Raw genomic sequence first — 25,837 nt, 5'->3', positions numbered from 1 at the left:
ATGAATTTGATTCATTACAAGCAACAAGCCCAGAGAAAGCCGGGGACAAGGTGTCCAGTGAGAGGATACTGGAATAAGGAGACTTCTGTACTCACCATCAGCACCGCAAAGTTATTGTGATGAGTGCAATGAATGGTGGTCGTGTTGCCCGCGGAGCCTGTTATGTGGCACCCCTCTGCCCGCCAGCCACCGTGCCCATCTAGCAGGTCAAAATCCCAATAGGCTGCGGTGGGGTCTACACCCAGCGCAAAGTGCCTGAGAGCGATGGTTACCGAGTGTACCGCGCTCCCGAAGCTGCACCCATCTGCAAGAAAGCAACACATTACATATGGGAAACCAAGTGGAAAGTCTTTAAGTGCTAATACATCCAAGAGACATGGACATACACATACACAGCCAAAACACACCACACATTCATGTTAACTGTTGTCAAACAGCCGTCAATTATTATTAATATTTTCTTTCGTTTACATATTTATGTTACAAGTTAAAAATGGTCACAGAAACCATAATGAGAATGTAACGGAAAAAATGTCTAGACTGACAAGAAAATAACACGCATACAAAAACATTTAAACTATGATATGACTTAACCTATGTGTAAGCGCTATAAGTGTGTAGCTGTTTTTGTACAAAGTATGCAATATGGATCAAATCTCTATAAGCTGCGCACTTTTTCCCCATTTTGTATTCATGTGCGTGTCCTTCTATTTGTCGACAGCAGATCATAATTGTAGACTGCGTTGACATCAGAGTCATGATGATAAAATGCATGCATTTCCCCTTACCTAATTTGGTGAAAGCAACTGGTGTCGAAACGCTCCTACGTTTTCCATCATCTGCAAGATTTGACGAATTCCCTGTGCAAGGAAAGAGTTTCCCATTTCGAAAGACAATAAACTGCAGCTTGCAAGTCGAGTTATCAACAGATTGCAACGCAGAAGGGTTAGGCGTACCAGCCAGCAGCAAATGGATTGAGGCGACTGCCACGGAGTTCTGCGGATGGAATAAAAAAGGACAAAATGTAAATTCAATAATTCCATTCGCTAGAGATGGGCTAAAAAGAATTATCACGCCAGAATAGTAAGATTGACAAATGCCTTCTCCATGATTGGAAGCGATCAAAGAGCACTAGTAACCATGGGAATGGGTTTGACTCGGTGCAGGCTACATCTAAAGCGCTCTCATGCGCCTATTTGGTCAGGCTCCCTGCCGCAGAGGTGGAAATGGATCTCACCATCTCAGCTGGAGGGCACATCAACACTGCAGCGTTGATTTAAAGAGACAATCAGCCTCACTTTATCTCCCCTTACAGCTATTAAACACAATGGAAACCACTAAAATGACATGTGTTGAGTTGTGGGAGGGGCAGACAGTTCCTGAAAGAGTAGTCATTGTTGGGTGAAGGCAGGGTGGATTGAGTGCACTTAGGGGGACCCGACCCAGAGCAAGCACTCTTTCAACATATCTGAGTTCAAGTCTAATCATATAAAAGGTACCCAATGTGCAACAGTCAACAGCTGAGGAGAAAGTGAGAATGAAGCTCAGACATAAGCGCTCTGATTCATGTTTAGCTGATACATATCCAATAAATATTTTTATTGCAACATAGAGGCACATTTTTGCATGGTAAATGTGATTCTACTCCAGTACAAGATATACCTAGTCATGTTAGGGAGAATGACCAACAGTGAAACCATGATTCAGCAACATAATAAAAAGATTTAAAACATCTATGCAGGAGTAGCGTGGGGCCAGTTATAGATGTGAAGTCAAAGAGGCCTGACATTACCCATTAGCCCAGGCAAGTGAAAGACTGGAGTTCTCTGTGTTGCTGAAACAGAGACCGATGAACCTTTTCCTAATTTTCTCTGTCCACACCGATGCCGGGATTCATTACTATTGTGCAACTCTCCAGCTCAGCCAGTAAAGCATATCTTTCAAACTGTGTTCAATTCCTGGGACCACCCATACATCAAAAGTTTGTGCAAGTTTTACTCTGAGTCGTTTCAGTTAGAAGTGACTGCCAAGTCTATATCTATTGCTATATCTATTTCCAATTCAAATACATTGTGAGTAATGGATACAACATATTAATGTATCATCCAGTTCTCTTGCAAGGAATGGTTCTCCTATGCCAGTGTGGCAACTAGTCAGTGTGGTATCCAATCTGTTAAAGTGACGTGGCCCGGAAGAATACTCAAGTTCCTTCTCTCCACTTTATAACCAACATGTGCTCTTTTACGGCCCAGGATTGTTAGCTATTCGTTTCTGCATTGACTCACACTTAAAAGGCTATTGATTCTGATCCTGCTGAGAGAGACGAATATCTACCTTGACGTCTATGTTGCATGGTTTCCCTCCACAAAGGCTTAGGCAGGTATGTCTAGTTTTCTGAAGCTCTGGGACAGAGGCATCCCCAGTCGACGTCAGAGTCGATTTGATCGCTGACGTTGTTAGGTACACATGAAGCATACACTGGGATCTCGAAGGCATGGCCTGGGGATGTGGACTCGACTGATCTGAGATCAGCATTCCCAATTGGAGTTGTTTTTCAGGCATCTCAAACGATGATGTCAGCTGAAAGATTGTTTCAAATACTATAACACTGCAATGAAATGGTACCTGGCATGCCTGTTCTCTGCATCTTCCATCCTACCAGTATGTACAAAGGGAGATACAGCCGAGAAAGTGTGTGGTCTGCTGCATGCACACAGACTTTCTTTATTAACCAATACTGAAAGTCCTTCCAGTAACTTTCTTGGGACTTTACACTTCAGATCTGATACAGCTGGGCACCAATACATTACCTTTCCCTTTGACCAGGGCTGCCCAACCCGGTTCCTGGAGATCTACTGTCCTGTAGGTTCTCTCTTCATTCCCAATAGTGACTAACCCGATTAAGCTTTTCATCCAGCTATTTATTAGAATCCGGTGTGCTTTAATTAGAGCTGGAGAAAAAACCTTCAGGACAGTAGATCTCCAGGTACAGGGTTGGCGCAGTCCTGCTTAGACACTCCCATTTCTGGAATATGGTATGCAATAGCCTTACAAAATGACAACCACAACATCACTCCAAGCTCAAATCTATATATACACTTGTGTTTGTCTGTACTATACTATATGTATATACACTCACCTAAAGGATTATTAGGAACACCTGTTCAATTTCTCATTAATGCAATTATCTAATCAACCAATCACATGGCAGTTGCTTCAATGCATTTAGGGGTGTGGTCCTAATAATCCTTTAGGTGCATTTAGGGAGTTGTTTTTCAGGCATCTCAAACGATGATGTCAGCTGAAAGATTGTTTCAAATACTATAACACTGCAATGAAATGCTACCTGGCATGCCTGTTCTCTGCATCTTCCATCCTACCAGTATGTACAAAGGGAGATACAGCCGAGAAAGTGTGTGGTCTGCTGCATGCATACAGACTTTCTTTATTAACCAATACTGAAAGCCCTTCCAGAATGGCCCATGAACTTAGCTTGGCTACAATCGCCATGAGTAACTTTCTTGGGACTTTACACTTTAGATCTGATACAGCTGGGCACCAATACATTACCTTTCCCTTTGACCAGGGCTGCCCAACCCGGTTCCTGGAGATCTACTGTCCTGTAGGTTCTCTCTTCATTCCCAATAGTGACTAACCCGATTAAGCTTTTCATCCAGCTATTTATTAGAATCCGGTGTGCTTTAATTAGAGCTGGAGAAAAAACCTTCAGGACAGTAGATCTCCAGGTATAGGGTTGGTGCAGTCCTGCTTAGACACTCCCATTTCTGGAATATGGTATGCAATAGCCTTACAAAATGACAACCACAACATCACTCCAAGCTCACATCTATATATACACTTGTGTTTGTCTGTACTATACTATATGTATATACACTCACCTAAAGGATTATTAGGAACACCTGTTCAATTTCTCATTAATGCAATTATCTAATCAACCAATCACATGGCAGTTGCTTCAATGCATTTAGGGGTGTGGTCCTGGTCAAGACAATCTCCTGAACTCCAAACTGAATGTCAGAATGGGAATGAAAGGTGATTTAAGCAATTTTGAGCGTGGCATGGTTGTTGGTGCCAGACGGACCGGAATGAGAACATGGATCCATCATGCCTTGTTTCCACTGTGCAGGCTGTTGGTGGTGGTGTAATGGTGTGGGGGATGTTTTCTTGGCACACTTTAGGCCCCTTAGTGCCAATTGGGCATCGTTTAAATGCCACGGCCTACCTGAGCATTGTTTCTGACCATGTCCATCCCTTTATGACCACCATGTACCCATCCTCTGATGGCTACTTCCAGCAGGATAATGCACCATGTCACAAAGCTCAAATCATTTCAAATTGGTTTCTTGAACATGACAATGAGTTCACTGTACTGAAATGGCCCCCACAGTCACCAGATCTCAACCCAATAGAGCATCTTTGGGATGTGGTGGAACGGGAGCTTCGTGCCCTGGATGTGCATCCCACAAATCTCCATCAACTGCAAGATGCTATCCTATCAATATGGGCCAACATTTCTAAAGAATGCTTTCAGCACCTTGTTGAATCAATGCCACATAGAATTAAGGCATTTCTGAAGGTGAAAGGGGGTCAAACACAGTATTAGCATGGTGTTCCTAATAATCCTTTAGGTGAGCATATATGACTCTAATCCAGACTACAGCTCAGACAGCACAGCGCATGCTTCTTTTGCTTTGTTATTTTCTGTTCTTACCAGCAAACGCCAGCAGTCCCTTTCAATTCCCTCAAGGTTGACTGTCGTGGGCTGCCTACAAGGATATGGTTGTATGTGCGTATGCAGACTATGCCCACACTGGCCTACACGCTCACACAGACGCACAGCTTGATCCAAGGCCGTGGTATCGGCTGGGTGGATGGTTGACCCGTCTGAGCCCACAGTGGACAGGGGGACACCAAGTCAATATGACGATCCGACCGTGCTCAAACCTAATGCTGCCACTGCCCTCAGGTCCACGGAAGGGATGTCAGCCATCTCTGTTACCCCCCCGAGAGGCCGAACAAACGATTACAGCCGTAAAATGTATTTACAAGGAGGTGAGAGAAAACATGACTCGGTCGTATTGATGTCAACGGGAAAGCAACAGGAGATAGGTGTCGGGCTGTCTGTATGAGCTCTACCATGTAATGGGATCACTCAAATTCATGTAAAGCTAAAGTGCCATGAAAATAAATACGGATTCACAGCGCAGTTCTGCAACTTGACATGATCAGGTGTCTCTATGCATAAGCCCAGCTTGCCACCGCCACCATCAGACAACAAACTAGAGGAGCGGCGATTTATATTTCACAGCCAGTTGGTACTCATCTCCCGCAATGTCAATCTTAGGAGAACATTTCCTCTTCTCATTGGTTACCAAGGGCTGATCGACAAAGAACCAGACAGTTCAAACGAGCAGTGACTCATCCTCATTTTAGCCAGAGCCAATTGTGAGTGAGATAATATGCATCATTGTGCATATTCACTGGTGTATTCATTGGTGAGGGTGTGTGCATTTATTTCTGAAAGACTACAGGCACACAATATGGTTACTGATAAGATCATTTTCTTACATGCAGCCTAATAAGAACACAAGCTTTCTTTCTTAGGAACGCTTTCTAGCAAGTGTTAAGACTGTAGGGGGATTGGGTATGACTCTAGATCAAAAACGTCATAATTCTTTCTAAATGATTAGCATGTTTGAAGCTTAAATGTCTCTTTACCATTACAGTTGTGTTCTGTGTTGTGCTGTGAGGAAATTAAACAGGCTACAAGGTTGCTATGACAACCAGACACGAGAGCAGACTGAAGCTAGGCAGGAAATACAACAGGCTCTGTGGTAACAGCACCGTGGCCAAAGACGGATTTATTGTGAAGATACACAAGAACTGCTTCTCTTATAGAATTCCCAGATCACACTTGTAAGCAATGTAATGGCGACTTTAGTTAGCACATCCCACACGCAGAAACACAGAAGTGATGTAACAGTAGTGTCAAGGCAACCTGCGCAAGTGCACATTGTCAAATAAATGTCAGTCCTTTCAAGTTTTTGGGGGGTCACAAATATGTTAGTATCCATTTGTCATTTAAACATGGTTTTAGTAATGACAGTTTCAGCTTCTGAAAACAACAGCTTGAATCTGTTTTTGCGCATTTAGACTTCAAGAAAGTATAACAACAAAGAACATGCTGTTCACTTCTCACATTGACTCCCAAACCTATCTGGTCTGTTGAGTCTGCCTACCTGTGTTCCAGGAAGTCTTATAACATGGTGTCTCTGGGTTTGCAAACTCTTTGGTGTGGCTGCTTGGTCTTTACACAATCTTAACCAACTGAGAACAATCTTTCACAATTTTTCAATGTTTTCGGAAAAGGTGCACTATGAAACAACTTTTCCACGCATTTAGATATGAAGTAAATGTTTTGTGTAGTTAATCAAAAATGTTTTTATTAAATATAAAGAGGTTACTGTACCTGTAGTGAGATAACGATTCTTAGTCAGTAAACATTTAATTTGTTGTATTCACCCAAAGACAAACTGTTAAAAATGAAGATGAGTGTTGCATCTCGAATGAAATCATTTTTCCTAGTCAATGAAACAGCTGGTGTGACGGGGCTTGTTGCCCCACTAGCGTTTCTCTTACAGACTGCAGTGTGGTTCTGTGAAACAGCAGATCTCAACAGAACAGACACATGCTTCTCTAATACGACAAGGGAAAAGAGTCCACACTAAAGGCTGTGAAGCATATTCATTTCAAAGTGAAGGGAGCGAATGCCGTATTGAGTGTCTGAGAGCATAACAGAGGCTGTCGCCTAAGAGAGAAATAACAGACGTCATTTGTTCAACCAGTCATTAATTTGATTCACTAAATCACCAACCTATTCTTTAATTTGTTCGACTCACTAAATCCCCAACCTGTTCAATCAGTCATTTGTTTGATTCGTTAAAAAGCTAAACTGTTCATTCAGTTCACAATAGAGCTGAATTAATTGAGTCAAGCAATCCATTTTCCTCAGAACCATTTTTTCAGTGGGGTACGACTTTTCTCACACTCTTCATAAAGATGAAGAAAAATGGTCCAACATTAATAATTCAAATACTGCATGAAATGTAACAGTCAAAATGCAGTTAAACAATTGAGAAAATGACAGACGCAATTCATATCACAATATAATGTATGACTTGATGGTATAACCATCAACAGAAAAACAATTAATAACATTAATGTGCAACACATTTTACATATTAACTTTAAGCTAAATAGTACTTTGACAGATGTTCTTACTTTGCAATTGCTGTGTAGATTTATGGTCTCTTTTAGCAAGACAACCACCCCCCAAACTCCACAAACTAAGGGTTAACTGGCCACAAAATCAACATCTCAGTCTCCAAATCACAGACAACATCATATTGATCCTCCATTAGATTTTTTAAATGGGCAGGGGACACTCCAGACCAAACTTAGGTTTCTCAGTATTTGAATCATGTGTGCACGTTTGTCAAGGATGTCAGTAAAAATATCATACCCCTCTGTATTTAAATGATAACCATGACACCCAGATCCAGCCCTGGGCGTGAACATAGCTTGTGGTTGACATGAGAAGGTTACACCATACTGTTCATAACCTGCATGGAATTATTCAAAAGCTTCTGTAATACCAGCTCCCTTCCTCCCACAGATTCCAAGCCTGATTCAGCGGCGAGGGTTGTGAAGAAATGGATGAGAGCTCACTTTGCCGTAATAACAGTTGGCTATCACTCTGATAAAGTGGGTGCACTAACGCCACACTAGCCAAAGTGAAATAAAGCCATAACTTTGGATACGGCTTCAACAGTGTGTGCATCTGTTAGGCCAACTCCTGAGAAAATCAAATCATATCCAGTCACTCCACATTCAGTCAGTTCAGTACAATCTATCTATTCCATTAGTTTACGATTGGGTTTAACCTTCAGCATTTGAGTGTGGAGGCTGTAGGGCAAATGAAAAGACAAGGGAGATAGCAGTAAAGCAAAGCACATAGGATATGGTCCAGATTCAGTTATGGACCATATAGAGGAGCATTTAGACAGCTATGTTTCAGTCATACAGTCTTGGCTGTGGGGCAAAAAAGAAAAGAGGGAACTCCGTAACTGTCACTATTAATTTTATTTATGTATTATATATTTTTTCATCTTTATTTTACCAGGTAAGTATGCTGACAACACAATCTAATTTACAGCAACAACATGGTGGCCAATAAGGCTACCAGTGTTGCTCAGGGACAGAACGGCAGGGTCTTCAGCAATAGGCCACCCTGCCACCCGGAGATAAAACTAAATCAAAATTATTCCCATATAGTAGAGCTGGGCATTGCCAGAGATGGTATAATATAATAATGATACCAATCATTATTATATTATATAATTAATATAATAATGATAATAATGATATTGTTAATTTTCTATTTTAATTACTTTGGTAACTAATTTATAATATTAATAAGGGACTATAGAGGTTTGTTTCACACGGCCAATGTACCACACTTATCTAGGCCCTTCAAATTGTGAAAGAGCCCTTATCCGTGATGTATTGGCCATACACCAAACGCCCTTGTGTCTCCCGGCTTAACTGTACTATTGTGTTCTGAACATATGGCTCAATACATGTCCACTGCAGTGGGACAAGAGAAATCCATGAAATAAACAAGCTTTGACCAGTCAGGAAAAAAACTAAACAATTTAAAAAGACATTGTAGAACAAGCTATAGAAAAATGAATACCAGAGTTTGGGCTCCATTCCAGAACAAGGCAACATAGCTTAAATAATTTGAATACTTTGAGTCATAGAATCAATGTTGCATTCAAAATATTATATACTCCATTCAGTTTTATTATTATACTGTATATACTCTACTGTCCTACCACCCCTCCCCCACCTCAGAAAATAGCACAAGAAAGCAAATTGTACAACATTATTCAACTGGATATTAATGTGATGACAGGGAATACAACATTGTCTTTGTGATCGTTCAGATTTTACTTGTAGACTGGGCTCGGAGGTGGACTAAGGTTGTGACACGCGGAGTACTCTGCAGATCGACTCATTCAATTACTTTTCCAGCTCCTGTTTCAGTCTCTGTGTGAGGTCTTTATGACAATGCCCTCACTTATGGGCTGTCCACTGATTAAAACTGAAGTGTCTCAGCCACCGAAAATGCTATAATTTCAGCGAGGTAAGCGTTTGAGGTTATTGTACAAATGCGAAACAGAGAAACTTGGGATGGCCTGAAAGTGACAAATCGATCGTGTTGTAATTATCAGCCATGTGCATCCATCATAGATCGGGACTTCCTCAAAGGTACAAAGTTCATCTCAAGAGGTTTGTGGAGGACACACCCAGGCAATTCTCTATGTGTCTAGCTCATCCATCTTTCTCATGATCTATGGGCCGTATTAGTTTATAGTAAATACCTTGGGAGATATGCGGGCACCACAATGTAGCAACGGAGAGCTATGAACACAGCACTTTAAGTGTCTCCATGGTAACCTGTTAAGGAAATGGTGTGACTTCAACAATATCAGTGTGGGGCACTGAACAACGGAGCACGAGTTAGGGAGAGACAGGACTCATGACAGATAAAAATAAATGCCATTACTTAAAAGTGTAGAAAATGTAATATTGATGTCGGTGACTTGGAGGAGGGACCTTGCTATTCATGAGCTAAATTAGAATATTTAAAAAGCATGCTGGTTGACAAAGGACATCATTGATGGCTGGTGGGACAGGATGCAGCAGTGAAAGTCAATGTCTGCAATCATCTGAACTATAAATAGGGAAACGTAGTGGTCTCTGCCTTTTGGTCAGGCTTGCTCAGGAACAAAACCAGATTTGAATGTCATTGAAAAAGACACTTGGAATGGACACACCAAAATATCCTAGTTATTTCAACAAGTAGATTCAACAAGTAGGCCTCATGAAATTCATTTTAAGATACTGTAGTTGCTGGTAATGTAATTCAGTGCAATTACCGGGTTTGTTTTCGCAATCAGATTACATGTTAACATGCAGGCTTAATCAGTTCCTTTATACCGCCCGTGGTTTATGAGGTCGGCCCTGTGCCAACACTTCTGAGCCCTTACAGGGAAAGGGGTGGCATTCGTAAATCCCTCACTTTGCACCTACATACCTAGAACATGGGCGAATAAATGACAGTCAGACGGATAGTGCTGTCTTCGTAGCGAAGACAAATAATAATGATTCCCAAGAACAAAGCCTATAAGATGAATTGTCTCCCATCTAAATTGCACAACTGGGGTTCTGGGGTTCCGTCACAGTGTTTGATGATGTCAGACTCCAGCTGAACCCTGGATGACAGCAGTCGGCAGAGAGGGCCCCAAACATGGACAAGCGCAAGACACACACACACCTGGGTGAAAGTACATCTGGGTAAAATATGGCTATCCTCTGCAGTGTGAATTTAAGTGATGCAAACGCAAAATTACTGTGCCATTTGATTACTGATTTTGTTAACGAGAAGAAGTTCATGAGTTAGGCAGCAAGTTAATAGTCCACGTAAAACAATCCAAACAAAACTGCTAGATCTTTTTCTACCACTGATTTGTAGTTGCACTAATGCTTTAAGTGAAACCATGTGAACCGGTGCACCTTATACAATTATAATTTACATCATGCTTCTAAAGGACTGAGGTTTCACCAGGTTGAAATCAGAGCAAGAAAAAAGTGCTTAATATTTATAGCCTCCTGTTTCCATATTTTAATTATTTCGCACTAATCCTTAGGCTGCACCAAAGAATGGCCTGGTGGCTACCTTTATCACTGTCTGATAACAAACTCGCTGACAACAATGACCAACTAACACTTTTAGAAGCCTAGGGCATTCATCATGTGTTCCCAGAGTCAACCATTGTCAGTAAACTCTGCTGTACTCGGAACCACATGCAGGTTCTCTATGTAAAAGCAGCATGGGAAATGGAAGATACACATTTACAACCCATTGGGGTATAATATTAATTCCTCTCCAGGGCTCTTCCTAAGTTTTGTCTCCACTAGGGAGTTTTTCCTTGCCACTTTGCATTAACCAATGTTGCTTGCTCTTTGGGGTTTTAGGCTGGGTATTGCTGTGTAAAAGCAGTTTGTGACAACTGCTGATGTAAAAAGGGCTTTTTAGAAGAAATGTGACTGATTGAAATGAAAAGGGCGCCATTCTTCCAAGGATGTAGGCTCGTATAGCTTTCTTCAAACACTGAACAAGTTCAATGCTACCCGATTCCAGTTTTAGGCCACGCTGGATCCAGAGCAGCTGTTTGGCATTCTGTAAGGCACCCCTCGGTATCTTGGCCAGATTCGTAAGACCCCAGCTTTTACTACAGGTAGGATGACAGAGGATTTATGGGAGTGCGCCCGTGACGCATACGCCCATCTCTTCAATCGATCCGGTGAAGCATTAGCATGGCCCCTAGTCACTGAGTCTCGTTCTTCCTCCCTTGCCCTCCCCCCTCTCCCTCGAATCAATGTTTGTCCTGCAGTCAGACTTGGTCCAGCAGCACTGGGAAATGAACGGCACTAAAACATACAGGCACGGTACTAGAGGACGATCTAGAAAAAGAAACCAATCCTGGACCTTTAACTCTGAGACACTGTTGTAACCCGGCACCTCATTGACGGTGGAAGAAGACATTCTGAGTGTTGGATGTGTTTAGCGTCTGACAGTTAAACGCTTTAAGCAGGAGTGTCAATTCTACATTCCTTATCACAATTATGTAAATGCTATTCAAAGCTTGAATGCTTTGGCAGCATTCTGACAAAACTCGAGAGGAACATTTTCAAAAAGTTAGGCTGGTTTACACCTCACAGTCATTTAACCTTTATTCATTCAGTTTCTTCTCATTGAGATAACATCTCTTTTGCAGGAGACCTGTTCATGTCTATATTGAAGTCATAGATCATGGTCAGATATAGGACTAGCAATGATGACCATGAAGCAGGTTCCCGATTTTATTTTATTTATTTATTTATATGTTATTTAACCTGGTAATTATTTGGTTTTGAACCTCCTTTTTGAGTACGACCTGACCAAAGGCATTTGAATGCAAGACAGGACACAGAATAACATAAAAACTGTAAATATATATACTGTAGTATAAGCACAAATAGACATTCAATCTGGAATTTCACTAAATACAGGACTAAGTTGAGATAACAGCGTCAAGCTAAAGGGACTTTTGCAACTCATTCCAGTCATTGTTCAGCACTACACTGAAATGAGTGTTGACCAAAGCAGCAATAGGCTTTAGGAGTGCCTGGAGTGATAGACATCAACCAGAACACAATTGATAAGAAGTGTTACATGTTAAGAAGTGAGCTAAGGTAGAGTGGGCATTCACCTAAAAGTGACATGAATAGGTTGATACCAATGAGTCTGGGGTGAGTGTAAAGGGAAGGCCAGTTAACCAGGTCACACTGATGAGTGGCTGAGGGAGCAGGCGTTACAAACCGGATGGCAGAGTGGTAAATTACATCCAACTTATTGAAGAGCAAGCCTAAAGACTATATTGGAATAGTTGAGGATTGGCAGTGTGGTCATTTGTTCCGGTGTATACATGGCAGCCTGGCTGAAGAATGGCTTGTTGGATTTAACCGTAGGTGGGTGATATGATTATTTCATAAGAGTGAACAGTCAATATATACCAACACATGTAAATGTTACATATACCAACTCAGTCCCGTCCAGGGCCAGGATGTTTGGGGGCAAGCAGGGTGTGGTAGGCTTTGATTAAGAAGCACACATCCAGGTTTTTAATACGAAGGATGGAAGCCAGCGAAGGCACGTTGGATGTTTTTAAAGCCAAAGTATGTTGCAGGGTGGACAGCAAAGTGCTCATTGAAGAACGAGTGTTATACAATATAGTGTTGTCAGCATAAAGGTAGTGGAGGCTGAGGTGGTGGGTGGGTTTAGCAACCGTATGCTGAGACTACCAGCAGAGTTGCAGACAGAGTGAGTACCCCGACCGACTTAAATAGACCGCCATATTAGATTAGGATATCTTGAGACTGTGGTAGGAGCGATCCTGATGTCAGTTGATGAAATCCTGAGCTAATGCCCACTAAGGTCATCAAGTGCCAACTCATTAATGTAAAAAAATTAATATTTCAAAGCAGAGGCACACTGTAAATTGGAAATCCACTTGATTACAGTTGAGTTGATCCCAGAGGACCCGTAGATATGTTTGGCAAGTTGTTACACGTGTGGTCTAACAACACCATCCTAAGCCGCTGTCAATCGAGTCCTTCAGCTTGCCGTGTTAGTGACAGCCCTGTTTCCAGCCTCCCCTGCCACTTCACAGCCTCCTCTTGGCAGAGGCTCGCGTCAGAGGAGAGTGCACGCTTTAAGGCCTCCCGGGCTCAGTAGTGTTGGCACGGGGCCGACCTCGTAAACCACGGGTGGTATAAACAAGGTTTAATGTAAATGGCTATTCAGACGGATAAAGTCCTTCCACCATTACTTTTTATTGTCCTGACGGATGAAGACGGAAGAAAACCTCCCCCGGACCTCTGTTTAATTGCTGCGGTTATCTAACGGTTAGCCGACAATGCGAGTATCGCAGAGACTTTTTTACGAGGACGGAAAACACTGGGAGTTTCGGAATCTTGCTGAATGATTTTCCTGCCTGTTCCTTTCTGCCCTAGCAACCAATTATTGAGTTCTCAGATATATATCTTGGGTCCTGCTCACTTGCATATAGAAATATGTTTAAGAGAAACCCCACCCACATTCTGCCCTTTCCCACCGCTTTACCTGCCGTGACTGCAGCCGTTGCAATACCTACCATGGGAGACTGAGTCTAGAAGGATGGCAGCATTAAGGCACAGAGCTCCATGACTCTTCCACTCTTATCCCACAGATGTAAATTGCCAGGTGAGATTCAGAGTGGGTACAAGCCCATGGAGTAACTCATTATCATCTGTATCTTTTACACATGCGCGCGTGCACAGAGACACACCTAGAGACACACCATCCCTCTTTTTTGATCATCTTGTTGTTGCCTGAATATTCCTGCACAGCACAAAAGGCAAAGTTGTATTAATTTAATGCCTAAAATCTATTCTAAAGTTTTTTTATTTCCACATTTTGCCCAAACAAAGAAAAAAATTAGCCTGTACAATAAAGAGATTTGCAGAAACCAGCAAAGTAAGAAACTGGATTTTCAAATATTTTGGATGAGACAAAACCCAGAAACAGTTCAAATGATGATAAAGTCAGTTTTGTTTAAGCAGTTTTTGAAAAAATATAATATTTGCAGAATTTGTGCCTGTTTGGATGGGATGGTAAATATACTGTAGGTCTTGACGTTACAAGGCTGATTTCATTATAATGGACCAATAACTGTTCAGCTGCGTAAAATGGTTTGCTCTAAAACAGTATTTAGTTCCATGGATTAGATCCAGAGGTAGCACAGCTGAATCAACTTAAACTAATTATCAATACCTTGTCTGCTTGATTCAAGTGAGCTAGTTCAACGACACAACAACATTGTGAGACAGCTGGGGGTCTCCAGGAAAGATTGGGGAACCACTGCCCTATACCGTCATATCAAATCTGCAAATAGTTTTCCTAGAGCTTACACTACACTACACAATCAGATCAATTTAAGGGCCAAAAGAGGCACAGGGAAATAAATTACAAACCAGTAATATTCCAATGATAAAAACACCCAGTGATTAATTACACAAAGTGATGATATAAAAATCTAATTGACTCCACAGGGACTTTAATTTAAATCTATATAACAATATATACTTCCGGTTTCTCCAGGGATATTAATTCCTGCAGTAGCAAACTGGTTCAAATTAAGATACAGCGTCTGCAATGTCCTGTTTTATGAGCTGTGATGGGAGCTGCACTGGCCAGCTAAAGACTATCATTTAATTGATAAGTTACTGCAGGGCGCCTAGTCGCTTCCAGCCACTGTGTTCCTCTTGCCAGGCTGGAAAAGATGGTACCTGTAACTTTATCAACTGGCACTACTGGTCTAGAGGAAACTGCCACCACTCAACCGCTAATCTAAATACATCAGCCAAGACCGCTTTATACCAATTATGCATTACATTGCTGCTTGTTTTCCGAGCCCTTAAGGCACCCACACCCCTTGGCAGTGTCCAAAGTGCACCTCCCACCGCTCTAAATTAACCGCCGCCCGGGTTTCCAGACATGAACTCACCGTTCTCCCGAAACGCACCCTTTTGAATTGGTGTATCAAACACAGCCTACGTACTCACTAATTATTGGGGGAGAAAATGGGCACCATCTCAACCCATTACTCGGAAATGAACATACGTTGTTGGTCTTTGGAGGCCCTCCTACTCCTCCCTAAAGCTGGCCGAGACAGAAAAAATTATAATTCACCAAACAATTTCTTAATAGATGCGGAAGTTATCTGAGGGAGAGTTCACAGTGTGTACGCCTACAACTGAGCACGCGAGTGCTAGCAAAACAAAAATGTTTTTTAGAGGAGTGTACTCATCTTAAGCAGGGAACACTTGGTCCACGCTCCGCGGAGCACATTTCTCATTCTGCATTGATTTACATTAGAATGTCGAATTATGCCTTAACTGAGATGGGGGAGGCTTAAAAAGCCATTTGGGTGACATGCAGTCATGTTTTAATGACATTCTCTCATCAGCTTTTGCAGAGAGCAAGAGGTCAGCTAAATGGTAGAAAAGGGGAGAGAGGGAGAAAGAGAGATAAAGAGAGATACAAAGAGAAGGTAAAAGCCACAGAGAAAACCTGGGGGAGCCGGTTCTGGTGAAACGGAGGGCAAACAGTTCCTTAGTCAAGGACAAATCAGAACATAATGCCCATGTAGATTCTAATTGGGCTGCGACATGGCAGTGTCTCGTCTGACACAATGAAAGCGGACGATGGGATGAAGAGACGAAGAGCCAGTGCAGCGTACCCCGCTCCCACAAGTCGCATCCACTTACAGGCAGAGAATGAAGACGAGAGCATGAGGGAACAGAAAACAGGTCGCCTGGGCGAAGGGAGTGGCACATTTTCCTCAAACGAGAAGCTCAAAGACATCGAAGTGGGGCTGCAAAACTGCAGCCTCCCAGGAATTGCTATCTGCATGAAAATGCTTATTTCAGACAGGCTAGAGCCAGCTTTGGTTCCGCTCCAGGGAGAGACCTGCTTTCCCATGTCAGTATAAATGTAAATTTCACCCAGTAAACTGCTCAAGGCCTCCCCTCCCCCCGGATCCCGGATTAAGGTGTCAGGCTGTGGCAGTAGTGTGTGTGAGAGAGAGCTGAAGACTAGTTTGTGTCCAGAAAGAGTTTTTGCATCAACTGTATGTAGGTATATAAAATGTTGTACACTCAGGGTGTGTGTGTGTTACGAATGCAGGTACCCTTTATGTGTTTGTGGTTTTCCCCTCCTGCCGTTTCCCCAGGTGTCCCTTATGTTTGTGTGTGTGTGTGTTGTTTCGCATTTATCAGGTAGTTTAGCATCCGTAGAAAGAGAAAGATTGCGTGTCTACATAATGTAAGTGCACACGTGGGTGTGTGTAATATAGGTACTTAGGTGTATGTTCCAGGTGGCCCTTACTCTAGGTGTATGTGTGTGAGAGAGACACACAAGCAGGTAGTTTAGCATCTCTAATTTCGGTGCACTGACAGTGTGTGTTGTGTGACTGGCCTTCACACCGGAACGGAGAAGCGGGAGGGAGTTGTCCCCCCCGTTCAGATCTCAGCGGATAGGCGGCTGATATTTAAAGGCCTTTTCATTGACGAGGTGATAGTGGTGGCAGCTCCCCCTCTCCCTGACTGAACAGCGTTCTCCTTATCTCCCTGACCTTCCGCAGGCGGGCGCCCACGCGTTCCAGGGAGAAGAGCGACTGACTGGCATGAGGTGGTACCGACGTTCGGGCCAGCTCCGCCACACGGTGAACCAACGAGCGACCGACCTTCAAAGGGCCGGCCCAGAGGAAGGTCCCTGATGGGTCATATTTCAGCCCGAAATGTAACTCGTTCTGTGATCCGCGGGTGGCGTGCTACAGTTTTCAGACATTCCAGGAACACGCGAGAGGTGTACGACCAGGCAAGAAAAGACAAACATGCTGTTTAACATTGTCTACACTCATCGTGCACACACGCACCTCGTCGTTGACAACTGAGTGTACACTCCAGAATCCCAGATAAGGCTACAGGCCACAGCATGTAAACAGCCCCGGCCGATCAATGTTCTCTGGAGGGAGGCAGTCTGATCAATGCTTAAAGCCTGTAAATATGTCTCTCTTTTCTTCTCATTGACTGGTTGACACCGACCCCCCCCCCCCCCCCCAATACACCACACACAAACTTTGAGCTTGTTAAAAAAACTAAAAAACATGTAGCCCTGTTGCTCTTGTAAATTGGAATATAACTTAAATGAGAAAAAAAAAAAATATCAGAGAGTGTGGGCCTTAAATGGTAACTATCCTGGGAGCTTTCTCGCATCAGTGACTATTTACTTGAAAGCCCTTTTTCGTCAAACGGGCTTGTTGTGCTGCACGCACGGTGTTTCCCCATCAAAGGCTAATGCTAATAAGCTTCTGTCGCTGCTAACAAGACAATGTTCACAAGGCCTTCCTGGCAGTGGAGCAGACGGAGGCTTGGTGCCCTGCCAGTGAACATGGACCCCTGGCCGCCCCTTCGTCTTTGAACTTCAGGAGACCGGCGCTCGCATTGTGCCGCGCTGATTGACGAACCTGGATAACCAGCTGCATACTAAGCTCGCGGGGTGGCAGCAGTTGGCTGGGTAAAAGCCAAGGTCTTACTCGAACAGCGACACATTGAAAGACAGTCGAATAAACACAAAGGAGTTTGGGAGGCCATAACACTGTCACCTGTCAGTCTGGGTTAAGAACCATCTCTGGATAAATATATAGCTTACGCAATATAGCAAATCATTCCCTTCAAAGGACTTTCCAGTAGTGAGTGCATACATTGTTGTAATATTGACCCCCGAGTGGCAATTGAACCTATAATCTGGGGATTGCAAATGGCACACTCCACCGAATGAGCCATGCGGGATCCGATTAGAGGACGTGGCAGAAAGTGAAGGCCGATTTCCCAACGATGACATCCCAGTGTTGTGATCCTAATGAGCGTACCTCCACCAAGCTCTGCTGGGATGACGGAAAAGGAGGTATTTCCCTCTGACGCTTCATACAGTGCAATGTTTAAACTTTAATGCTGCTTCCAAGACGACTCGTTAATCTTTGATGCGCTTGACCCTGAACGAGACAAAAAAGCACTAGTGAGGACAGGAGGGGGTTTCCTGCTGTGAACAAGAGTCACCAGACTTGCTACTGTTAATGTTGCACCTGCCCCAGTTCTGGCCTTGGAAATGGGTTCACTTTATAATTGAACCACCAGGAATAAGTCAGTAACACCCTTGCTAACACCACACTGCCTCCACATAATCACCACGAGTACTGGGTAATGTCCATTAGGGCAGGCAACCGTTTAGATTCAATTTACGCTGGGAGAATCAGCGTTTTCTTATTAGAGAAGTCCATATATGGTTTTCCTCTGTTTTGGCTTCTGTCTAGTGTCCAGTGTCTTTTCCGCCCGTTGCAATCAGCTTGATACTACACTGATAATCAGACATTGATTCAAAGTCACACAGAGATGTGCCAAGTACTGTAGGGGTGCCATACATTAGGAGACAATGACAGGGAATTAGATAGACGGCATTTGGTTGAGTGTGCCTTTTTGTTCTGCCGGTCAAAGCAAAGACTGCATCAGCAAGGATAGGGATGAAAAAAACAACATGGCTACCCTGTGTCCTGAGAGTGTCCACTCCAAACCTACCTACTCTGAGCATGGTTCTTCTCCAGAGGTGGGTCACAGAGGACCCAGTGCGGTCTGCACTTAGTTTGTACTATATAAATGTGACTGAACTAGGAAGAGTTTTAAAAAGGATTGATATTGTTTCACTTGTAAGGTTTAGGGTAGAACTGACAATTGGGGTTAGGGTTAAAATTAGGTTAGCGTGTGTGTGTTTTTGTGCAGGCTCAAATAGGTTTGACTATATAAACTGTGAAAAAACCATCCCCAAATTGTAAAAAAAAAAAAAAAAAAAGATTAAGGACTAAATGTACAATTAGGTTTACGGTAAGAACTAGGTATAGTGTGACGGTTGATTATTACAGGTTAAGTTTGGGGTTAGGTTTTAGGGGTTATGGTTAGGCTGAGGTTAAGGTTACGGCCAGCTTCATGGTACCGTCAGAGCATGAATTAGTAAGAAAAATATTATTTAAATAAAATAAAACTTTAGTGTCCCAATCAAGATCTAGATTAGACACGTGTATGTATGTTTGTGTGGGTGAATGCATGTGTTTGTGTATGTATGGGTGCGGAATGAAGCCTTGACCCTTATCTCCTCACCTAAGGCCAAGGAAATACCTTAACTAGACAACTACTAGCCAGCTCGCTTTCCATGTTAATTGTCTGTTTACAGCAAACGGTGCTAACAGAACGTTATTGCTTTGCGTCTGTACATTATTGATGCTCTGAGCGAAGCCTAGCTTGGGCGCCTGCTTGTTTTGTTTAGCTCTCCCTGGTACACAGCCTCTACCAACCCCCTTGTTCCCACATGATCAATTGTTAATCAGAGCCCTTCATTCAACAACCTCATTTCGGCAGCCTGCTTGTCAGCAGCAGGGGTGAAAAACTGAAACACATTTCAGGTGAGGCGTTTGTCAGATGTTCTACCTCTATTTACGGAAACAGAACACTGATTAATTGAGATAATCTGATAATTGTGCTTGGTAATTAAATTAATCGTTTGTTGGTTTCTGAGCCACAGGCCATCTCCAGGAGGTAAAGATTCAAAAATTATATGAAGATAACGGTCTACTATTTCGACTTGTTTTGCTCTCTGAATCCCATTGTTTGTAGGATGGTCATTAATATTTACTCAGTTGATCATTACACTTTCCTGAATGAACATACAGTAGGCCGGCACTAGTAACACATCTGATAAGTAGCGTATGTTCCAGGGAAGGGCTGATTCGGCAAATCAATGCCGAATCAACCTAAACCGAGATCACTGGGAGCCAATTGACTTAATAATTGAAAAGCAATCTTGAGCGAGGACCGCAGCATGCTATAAAAAGCTACGAACCGTATTGAGCCTGATTGAAGTGCACTGCCACAGATGTGTGATGGGATGGCAGAAAAAGACTGGTGGACTAACTGGTTGATAGGCTAGCGGTTGCTGCTGGCTAAAAGAGATCTGTAATGGACCACTGATGCCCAGTGCCAAACCTCAAGAGTTTTGTTTCCTCACAGCAACTAGCTGCTGGCAATCATGTTGCTTCTGGGCATCTTATATACAAATCCAAAAGGAGAAACAATGGCAAATCAGACCAAAAGTAGTAATCCAATCTCCACAATTATGGCTTTGTTAATATTTTCATTAACAGTCTATTCAATGTAACAGAGAGAACACGTGTAGATCAAAGAGCATTTTAATGAAATCCGCACCTGGAGATTATAAGACAACAAGGGAGTCACCACAAACCTGGTTGAAACTGAATGCTGCACTTGCCACTGTTTTGACTTCCAGCATAGCTTTTGGTTCGGTTTAACCCTCTGAAACCAAACATTTAGAAGATTGGGCAAGAGAGAAATGAGGGCAAATGTGGAAGGAATAAACAAACACTGGATGACAAGGGAAGGCCCCTTCATCACTCTACCATTTTATCTATTAAAGTGTATTTCCATCTAAATTCATCTGGGATTGTCAGTCTCCATTCCGCTCAAAATGTTGCAGCATGTAATGTGACTTGACAGGACGTTTCAGGGGAGTGAACGAATACAAGGGTGTCATCAAATTGATAACAATGTGTCCGTAATATCTACCCAAACGACAACACTCCTGGGACAAACACTGACCACCATTTCGGGCTCTCGTGTAAAATTGCCGTGTGAACGTTTCAAACGTTATAAATGCTATTTCTTTTTATTCACAGTACAGATATCGCAAAACTACCACTAACAAATTCAGATTATCGTTGAAAAAAAACATCACATCAGAACGTCAAAATATAATCTTTGTAAATATATTTCACCTAAGATATATGTCACTTACTGGCATCAGACTTCATCCTATAATGCTCTGTACCTTTCTACTATGTAAGAGGATTCCAATGTCACCCTAACACCATTTTACCCATCACGGCAGCTCTCTAACTCACCTTGGATAATCACTTGGATAACGTCAAGTGTCCTCTCAAACACTGCTGCGAGTACAATCGCAGAGAACGCCGCGTTATCAGGCAGAGCACTCACTTGTCTTTTCAGTTCTCTCAAACAGACAAATTCCCTCTCGCTCTCCTCCACCCGGTTGTCCTCTCTTGAACCACCTCCCTGTCGCTTCCTCTCTCACTCCCTCTCCTTCAATCAGCCGAGCAGCCGGAGCCCGAGTGCCTTGAAACAATGTACCAATCATCAGACAAGCACTGCGCCTCTCGCCTGGCTCTATTCCTGTGGGATTCACCTACCGGCTCTGTGAGCTCAGTGCTGCCCGGGATACAGCCACGCTGAGACCACTCTGCCTGCCAGAAACCAGCGGCTTTTTCTGATCACCATGCATCGGCCCCACTGAACCAGGGACAGGGACACTTAGTCAGGTGGCTGGAAGAAAGCCTTATATACGGATATCCCACCGAGTGATTCAGCCAGTGCTGTAACACTGTGGGGCTTTCGTACGTTTTCTCCACTCTAACTCGTTTGCCTCCACTTTGGGTCTCACATATTCTTTCTCGGCTCTCAGGGATAGAGTCACCCGCTACCGAATTCAACACGCAGCGATTATATGACTTTACCACGCATGAGAAGATAATGTGTGGCTGTAATGTTTCACGCTTGTTTTAAAGTGGATTTCAATCCAGATGTGGGTTTTGGATTCTGCGGTTAAGAAACTCTGGGCTTTGTGATGCATAACGAATGGTATAAGGATTCAGCAATATCACTTTCTAATATGGAAAACAGAGCCTGTTTCTAGCAGCCATTATTACTTCACCATGCAGGTTAGGATATACAGCAGAAATGAGAAGTGCACTATTGAGCTGCAGTCTGTCCATCCACCCTTTGACCCACCCGCCCTTGGATTGGGCTAGTAACAATTAGGGGTCGGTTCTGTTCGCAGAAACATAGGAGCTGGATTGGATTACAGCCAGAGGAAAGGTTACACACTCCAGTGACTGTGAGAGAGCAATGAGCTCTGAGAACCAGCTTGTACCAAGAGACAGGGATCATTTCATTACAGATACTGTACATCTCCTCTCCCTGACTTAGAGACAGTAATGGCTGCTTGGGAAAAGGTTGGTGCATGATGACTACACTGCTGCTGTAGTGGAAATAACAGAGGCTCGAGGCCCCTGACTACACTGCTGCTGTAGTGGAAATAACAGAGGCTCGAGGCCCCTGACTACAATGGCCCTTTTAGGACATCTTCAGCCTCAAATCTTCCTTTCAAATCAATCGTCTGCCTTCTTTCAGTCGACCCTCTTTATCCTCACTTCACATCCTTAGGGCTGTTGTCATCGTGTCCTGAAACAGACACAGAACAAAATCGGACCTCAGAGCTCCGTTTTGTTTCTCATGGATCATATTGGGTCTCCGCCACCCAGATATGGGAGCGGGTGCATATGAAAGGTCCCGGAGCGAGGCTCCCCATCCTGGGCCACCCCACCCTCGTCTCTCAGGGATGCTGGCAGGCTTTCCTCTGCACCGTAAATGATAAGGCATTAATATTCAAGGCCGGTTTGGAGGATCAGAAGCCTGTAATTACTTCAGTCCACCACCCCACATATTAAAGACCTGTGGACGTTAAACTAAACATGTTTGCACACCATTTCAATTCACATTGAAAATACAGTGCCTTTGGAAAGTACAGAAGTCAGAACCCTTCACATTCTCCACATATTTTTATGTTAAGACATTATTTATAATTGATTAAACATAATTTGGTTTTCCCATTAATCTACAGAGACATTTGTGAAAATAAAAAATGTAATATGCCTTTAAACATGTCTTAGTAATCACACCTCTTATTTATGCCGCTACCTGGATCTGGGCAGATTCTCCCATTTATCCTTGTAGATACTCTCAAGTTCTGTCAGATTGGATAGGGAGCATTGCTGAACTGCGATCTTCAGGTCTTCCCAAAGATGTTCAGTGCTATTCAAGTCTGGGCTTTGGCTGGGCCACTCAAGGACATTCACATAGTTGTCCTGAAACAACTCCAGTGTAATCTTGGCAGTGTGCTTTGGGTCATTGTCATCCTGAAAGATTAATCTTGGCCCCAGTCTGAGGTCCTGTGCTCCTCTGGATTAGGTTTTATTCAAGGACCACTCTGTATTTTGCTCCATTCATCCTTTCTTCAATCCTGACCAGCCACCAAGTCCCCAATCTTCAAGGATTGTGCATTTCTAGTCACCCAGCCGTACAAATGGAAAGAATTTGCGTATCCCTTACACACAGAAGGTGAATTAATGTGTGAATATCACGCGTGCACACGGATGGACATTTATTTCTGTTTGCTATATATTCCCCATATGAGCGAACATGTACCAAACCAACATTAACATGCGCATACTCTTTTGTCTTTGTTTTCTTAAATACCTAAATCCTTTTGCATAAAACAATATAAAATAACATAAGAGTAAAGAAATGTATACACTCACTAATGAATGTTGCTTTGCATGAAAGCACCTGCTAAATTACTAAAATGCAATGTATAAACCTTGTATTTGAGCATTGGGTTTTCATAGTAATTTTCTGTGTGTTTGATTATTTTCAAATTGTATGGTTCAATTCAAATACTTACATTGGTATTACATTTTTAATTTTAATTTTAAATAATTATCTTCAAAGAACTTATTACAAATACCAATTTCCTGGGTACAGCAGTGTATTTAATTCAGTGCATTCAAGTATTGAATTGAGTTCAAGTGTTTTCCATATTCCCTCTAATACTCAACTATTACTTTTATATCTATGTGATTTAAAAAATAAAAATAATAATTTAAAATGTCTTTTTTAATATCCAGCATCTGGTATTATTGTGGGAGGTCTATTTGTCTGAACTTACTGGCACTACATAATTCTGAGGGTGCCTGTGTCATGCAGAAAAATGCAAAAAAGAAAAAACAAGCATCGCTATTAATTCCAAAACAGTAACAATTAGAGAGAAAGAGAATAATAGCAGCCTCGACCTCAAAAACACACATGCGCGTATGTACAAACCCAGCCAACCGAAAGCAGAAGAGCACATTCAGACGTAAACGCCCACAGACAAACATCCAGAATTCAATGAGGTGTTTCAGTAATTATGCTGCCAGTGGAATCTTAGCACCCAGACTCTAGACTGTGAACACTGCCAACGCAGGAATACTCCAATCTCGTTAATCTACACATTTTAATTGAAGGAACGACAAACGCTCACAGACAGTGCATGTGCAAACACACTGCAGGAGAAATTTGGATTAGTCCTTTTCTGTTGGTATGGATATTAGGGACTGAATCAACTCCAGAGCCGGGGGCAACTACATCACAGTCCTGGATGGATCTGAAGGGAACTGAGGAGGAATATCAAAAGAAATGTCAAGAGACTGCTATAGTTAATATGTTTATTGTGCATTAGTAAATTTTACTCTGTGTTTATGTGTATATAAGTGTGTTTACTGTATGAATGTATGCATGTTTGTATGTACACGATAAGTCATGACATTATGACCATGTGCCTAATATTGTGTAGGTCCCCCATTTGCTGCAAAAACAGCCCTGACCTGTCGAAGCATGGACTCCACTAGACCTCTGAAGGGGTGCTGTGGTATCTGGCAACAAGACGTTAGCAGCAGATCCTTTAAGTCCTGTAAGCTGCGAGGTGGGGCCTCCATGGATCGGACCTGATTGTCCAGCACATCCCACAGATGCTCGATTAGATTGAGATCTGGGGAATTTGGAGGCCAAGTCAACACCTTGAACTCATTGTTGTGTTCCATTCATGAACCATGCTTGCGTTGTGGCAGGGCACATTATCCTGCTGAAAGAGGCCAATGACATCAGGGAATACCGTTGCCATGAAAGGGTGCACATGGTCTGCAACAATGGTACGTGTACAATAAGTAGGTGGTACGTGTCAAAGTAACATCCACATGAATGGCAGCACTCAAGGTTTTCCAGCAAGACATTGCCCAAAGTATAAAACTGCCTCCGCTGGCTTGCCTCCTTCCCATAGTGCATCCTGGTGCCATGTGTTCTCCAGGTAAGTGTTTCACACGCATCCTGCCATCCACGTGATGTAAAAGGAAACGTGATTCATTAGACCAGGCCACCTTCTTCCATTGTTCCGTGGTCCAGTTCTGATGCTCACGTGCCCATTGTAGGTGCTGTTGGTAGTGGACAGGGGTCAGCATGGGCACCCTGACTGGTCTGCAGCTACACAGCTCCATACACAACAAACTGCAATGCACTATGTGTCCTAACACCTTTCTATCAGTACCAGCATTAAAATGTTCAGCAATTTGAGCTACATTAGCTCGTCTGTTGGATCGGACCACACGGGCATCAATGAGCCTTGACTGCCTATAAGGGATGCAGTTTTGGAGATGCTCTGACCCAGTCCTCTAGCCATCACGCTTGACCATTTTTCCTACTTCTAACACATCAACTTTGAGGACAGAATGTTCATTTGCTGACTAATATATCCCACCCACTTAAAGGTGCCATGATAATGATTGGTCCTGTCAGTGGTCATAAAGTTATGGCT

At 42.9% G+C, this 25,837-nt stretch overlaps 1 protein-coding gene across 3 annotated transcripts in view; it reads right to left on the bottom strand.

The window, feature by feature from the left end:
• Positions 1-25,837, bottom strand: part of LOC105025939 (adhesion G protein-coupled receptor A3) — a 177,754-nt gene that overhangs the window by 60,039 nt on the left and 91,878 nt on the right. For all 3 annotated transcript variants that reach the window (XM_020047631.3, XM_013134275.4, XM_020047632.3), the window contains 2 exons: positions 789-996; positions 96-304 (listed from right to left, as the gene is read on the bottom strand). In XM_020047631.3, coding sequence (XP_019903190.2) covers positions 96-304; positions 789-996 — 417 coding nt within the window. The remainder of the gene's footprint in view (positions 1-95; positions 305-788; positions 997-25,837) is intronic.

The sequence above is a fragment of the Esox lucius genome, chromosome 6, assembly GCF_011004845.1.
Source record: "Esox lucius isolate fEsoLuc1 chromosome 6, fEsoLuc1.pri, whole genome shotgun sequence".
Lineage (NCBI taxonomy): Eukaryota > Metazoa > Chordata > Actinopteri > Esociformes > Esocidae > Esox > Esox lucius.
Note: the sequence above shows the minus strand (reverse complement) of the source record. Positions and strands in the feature narration are given on the sequence as shown.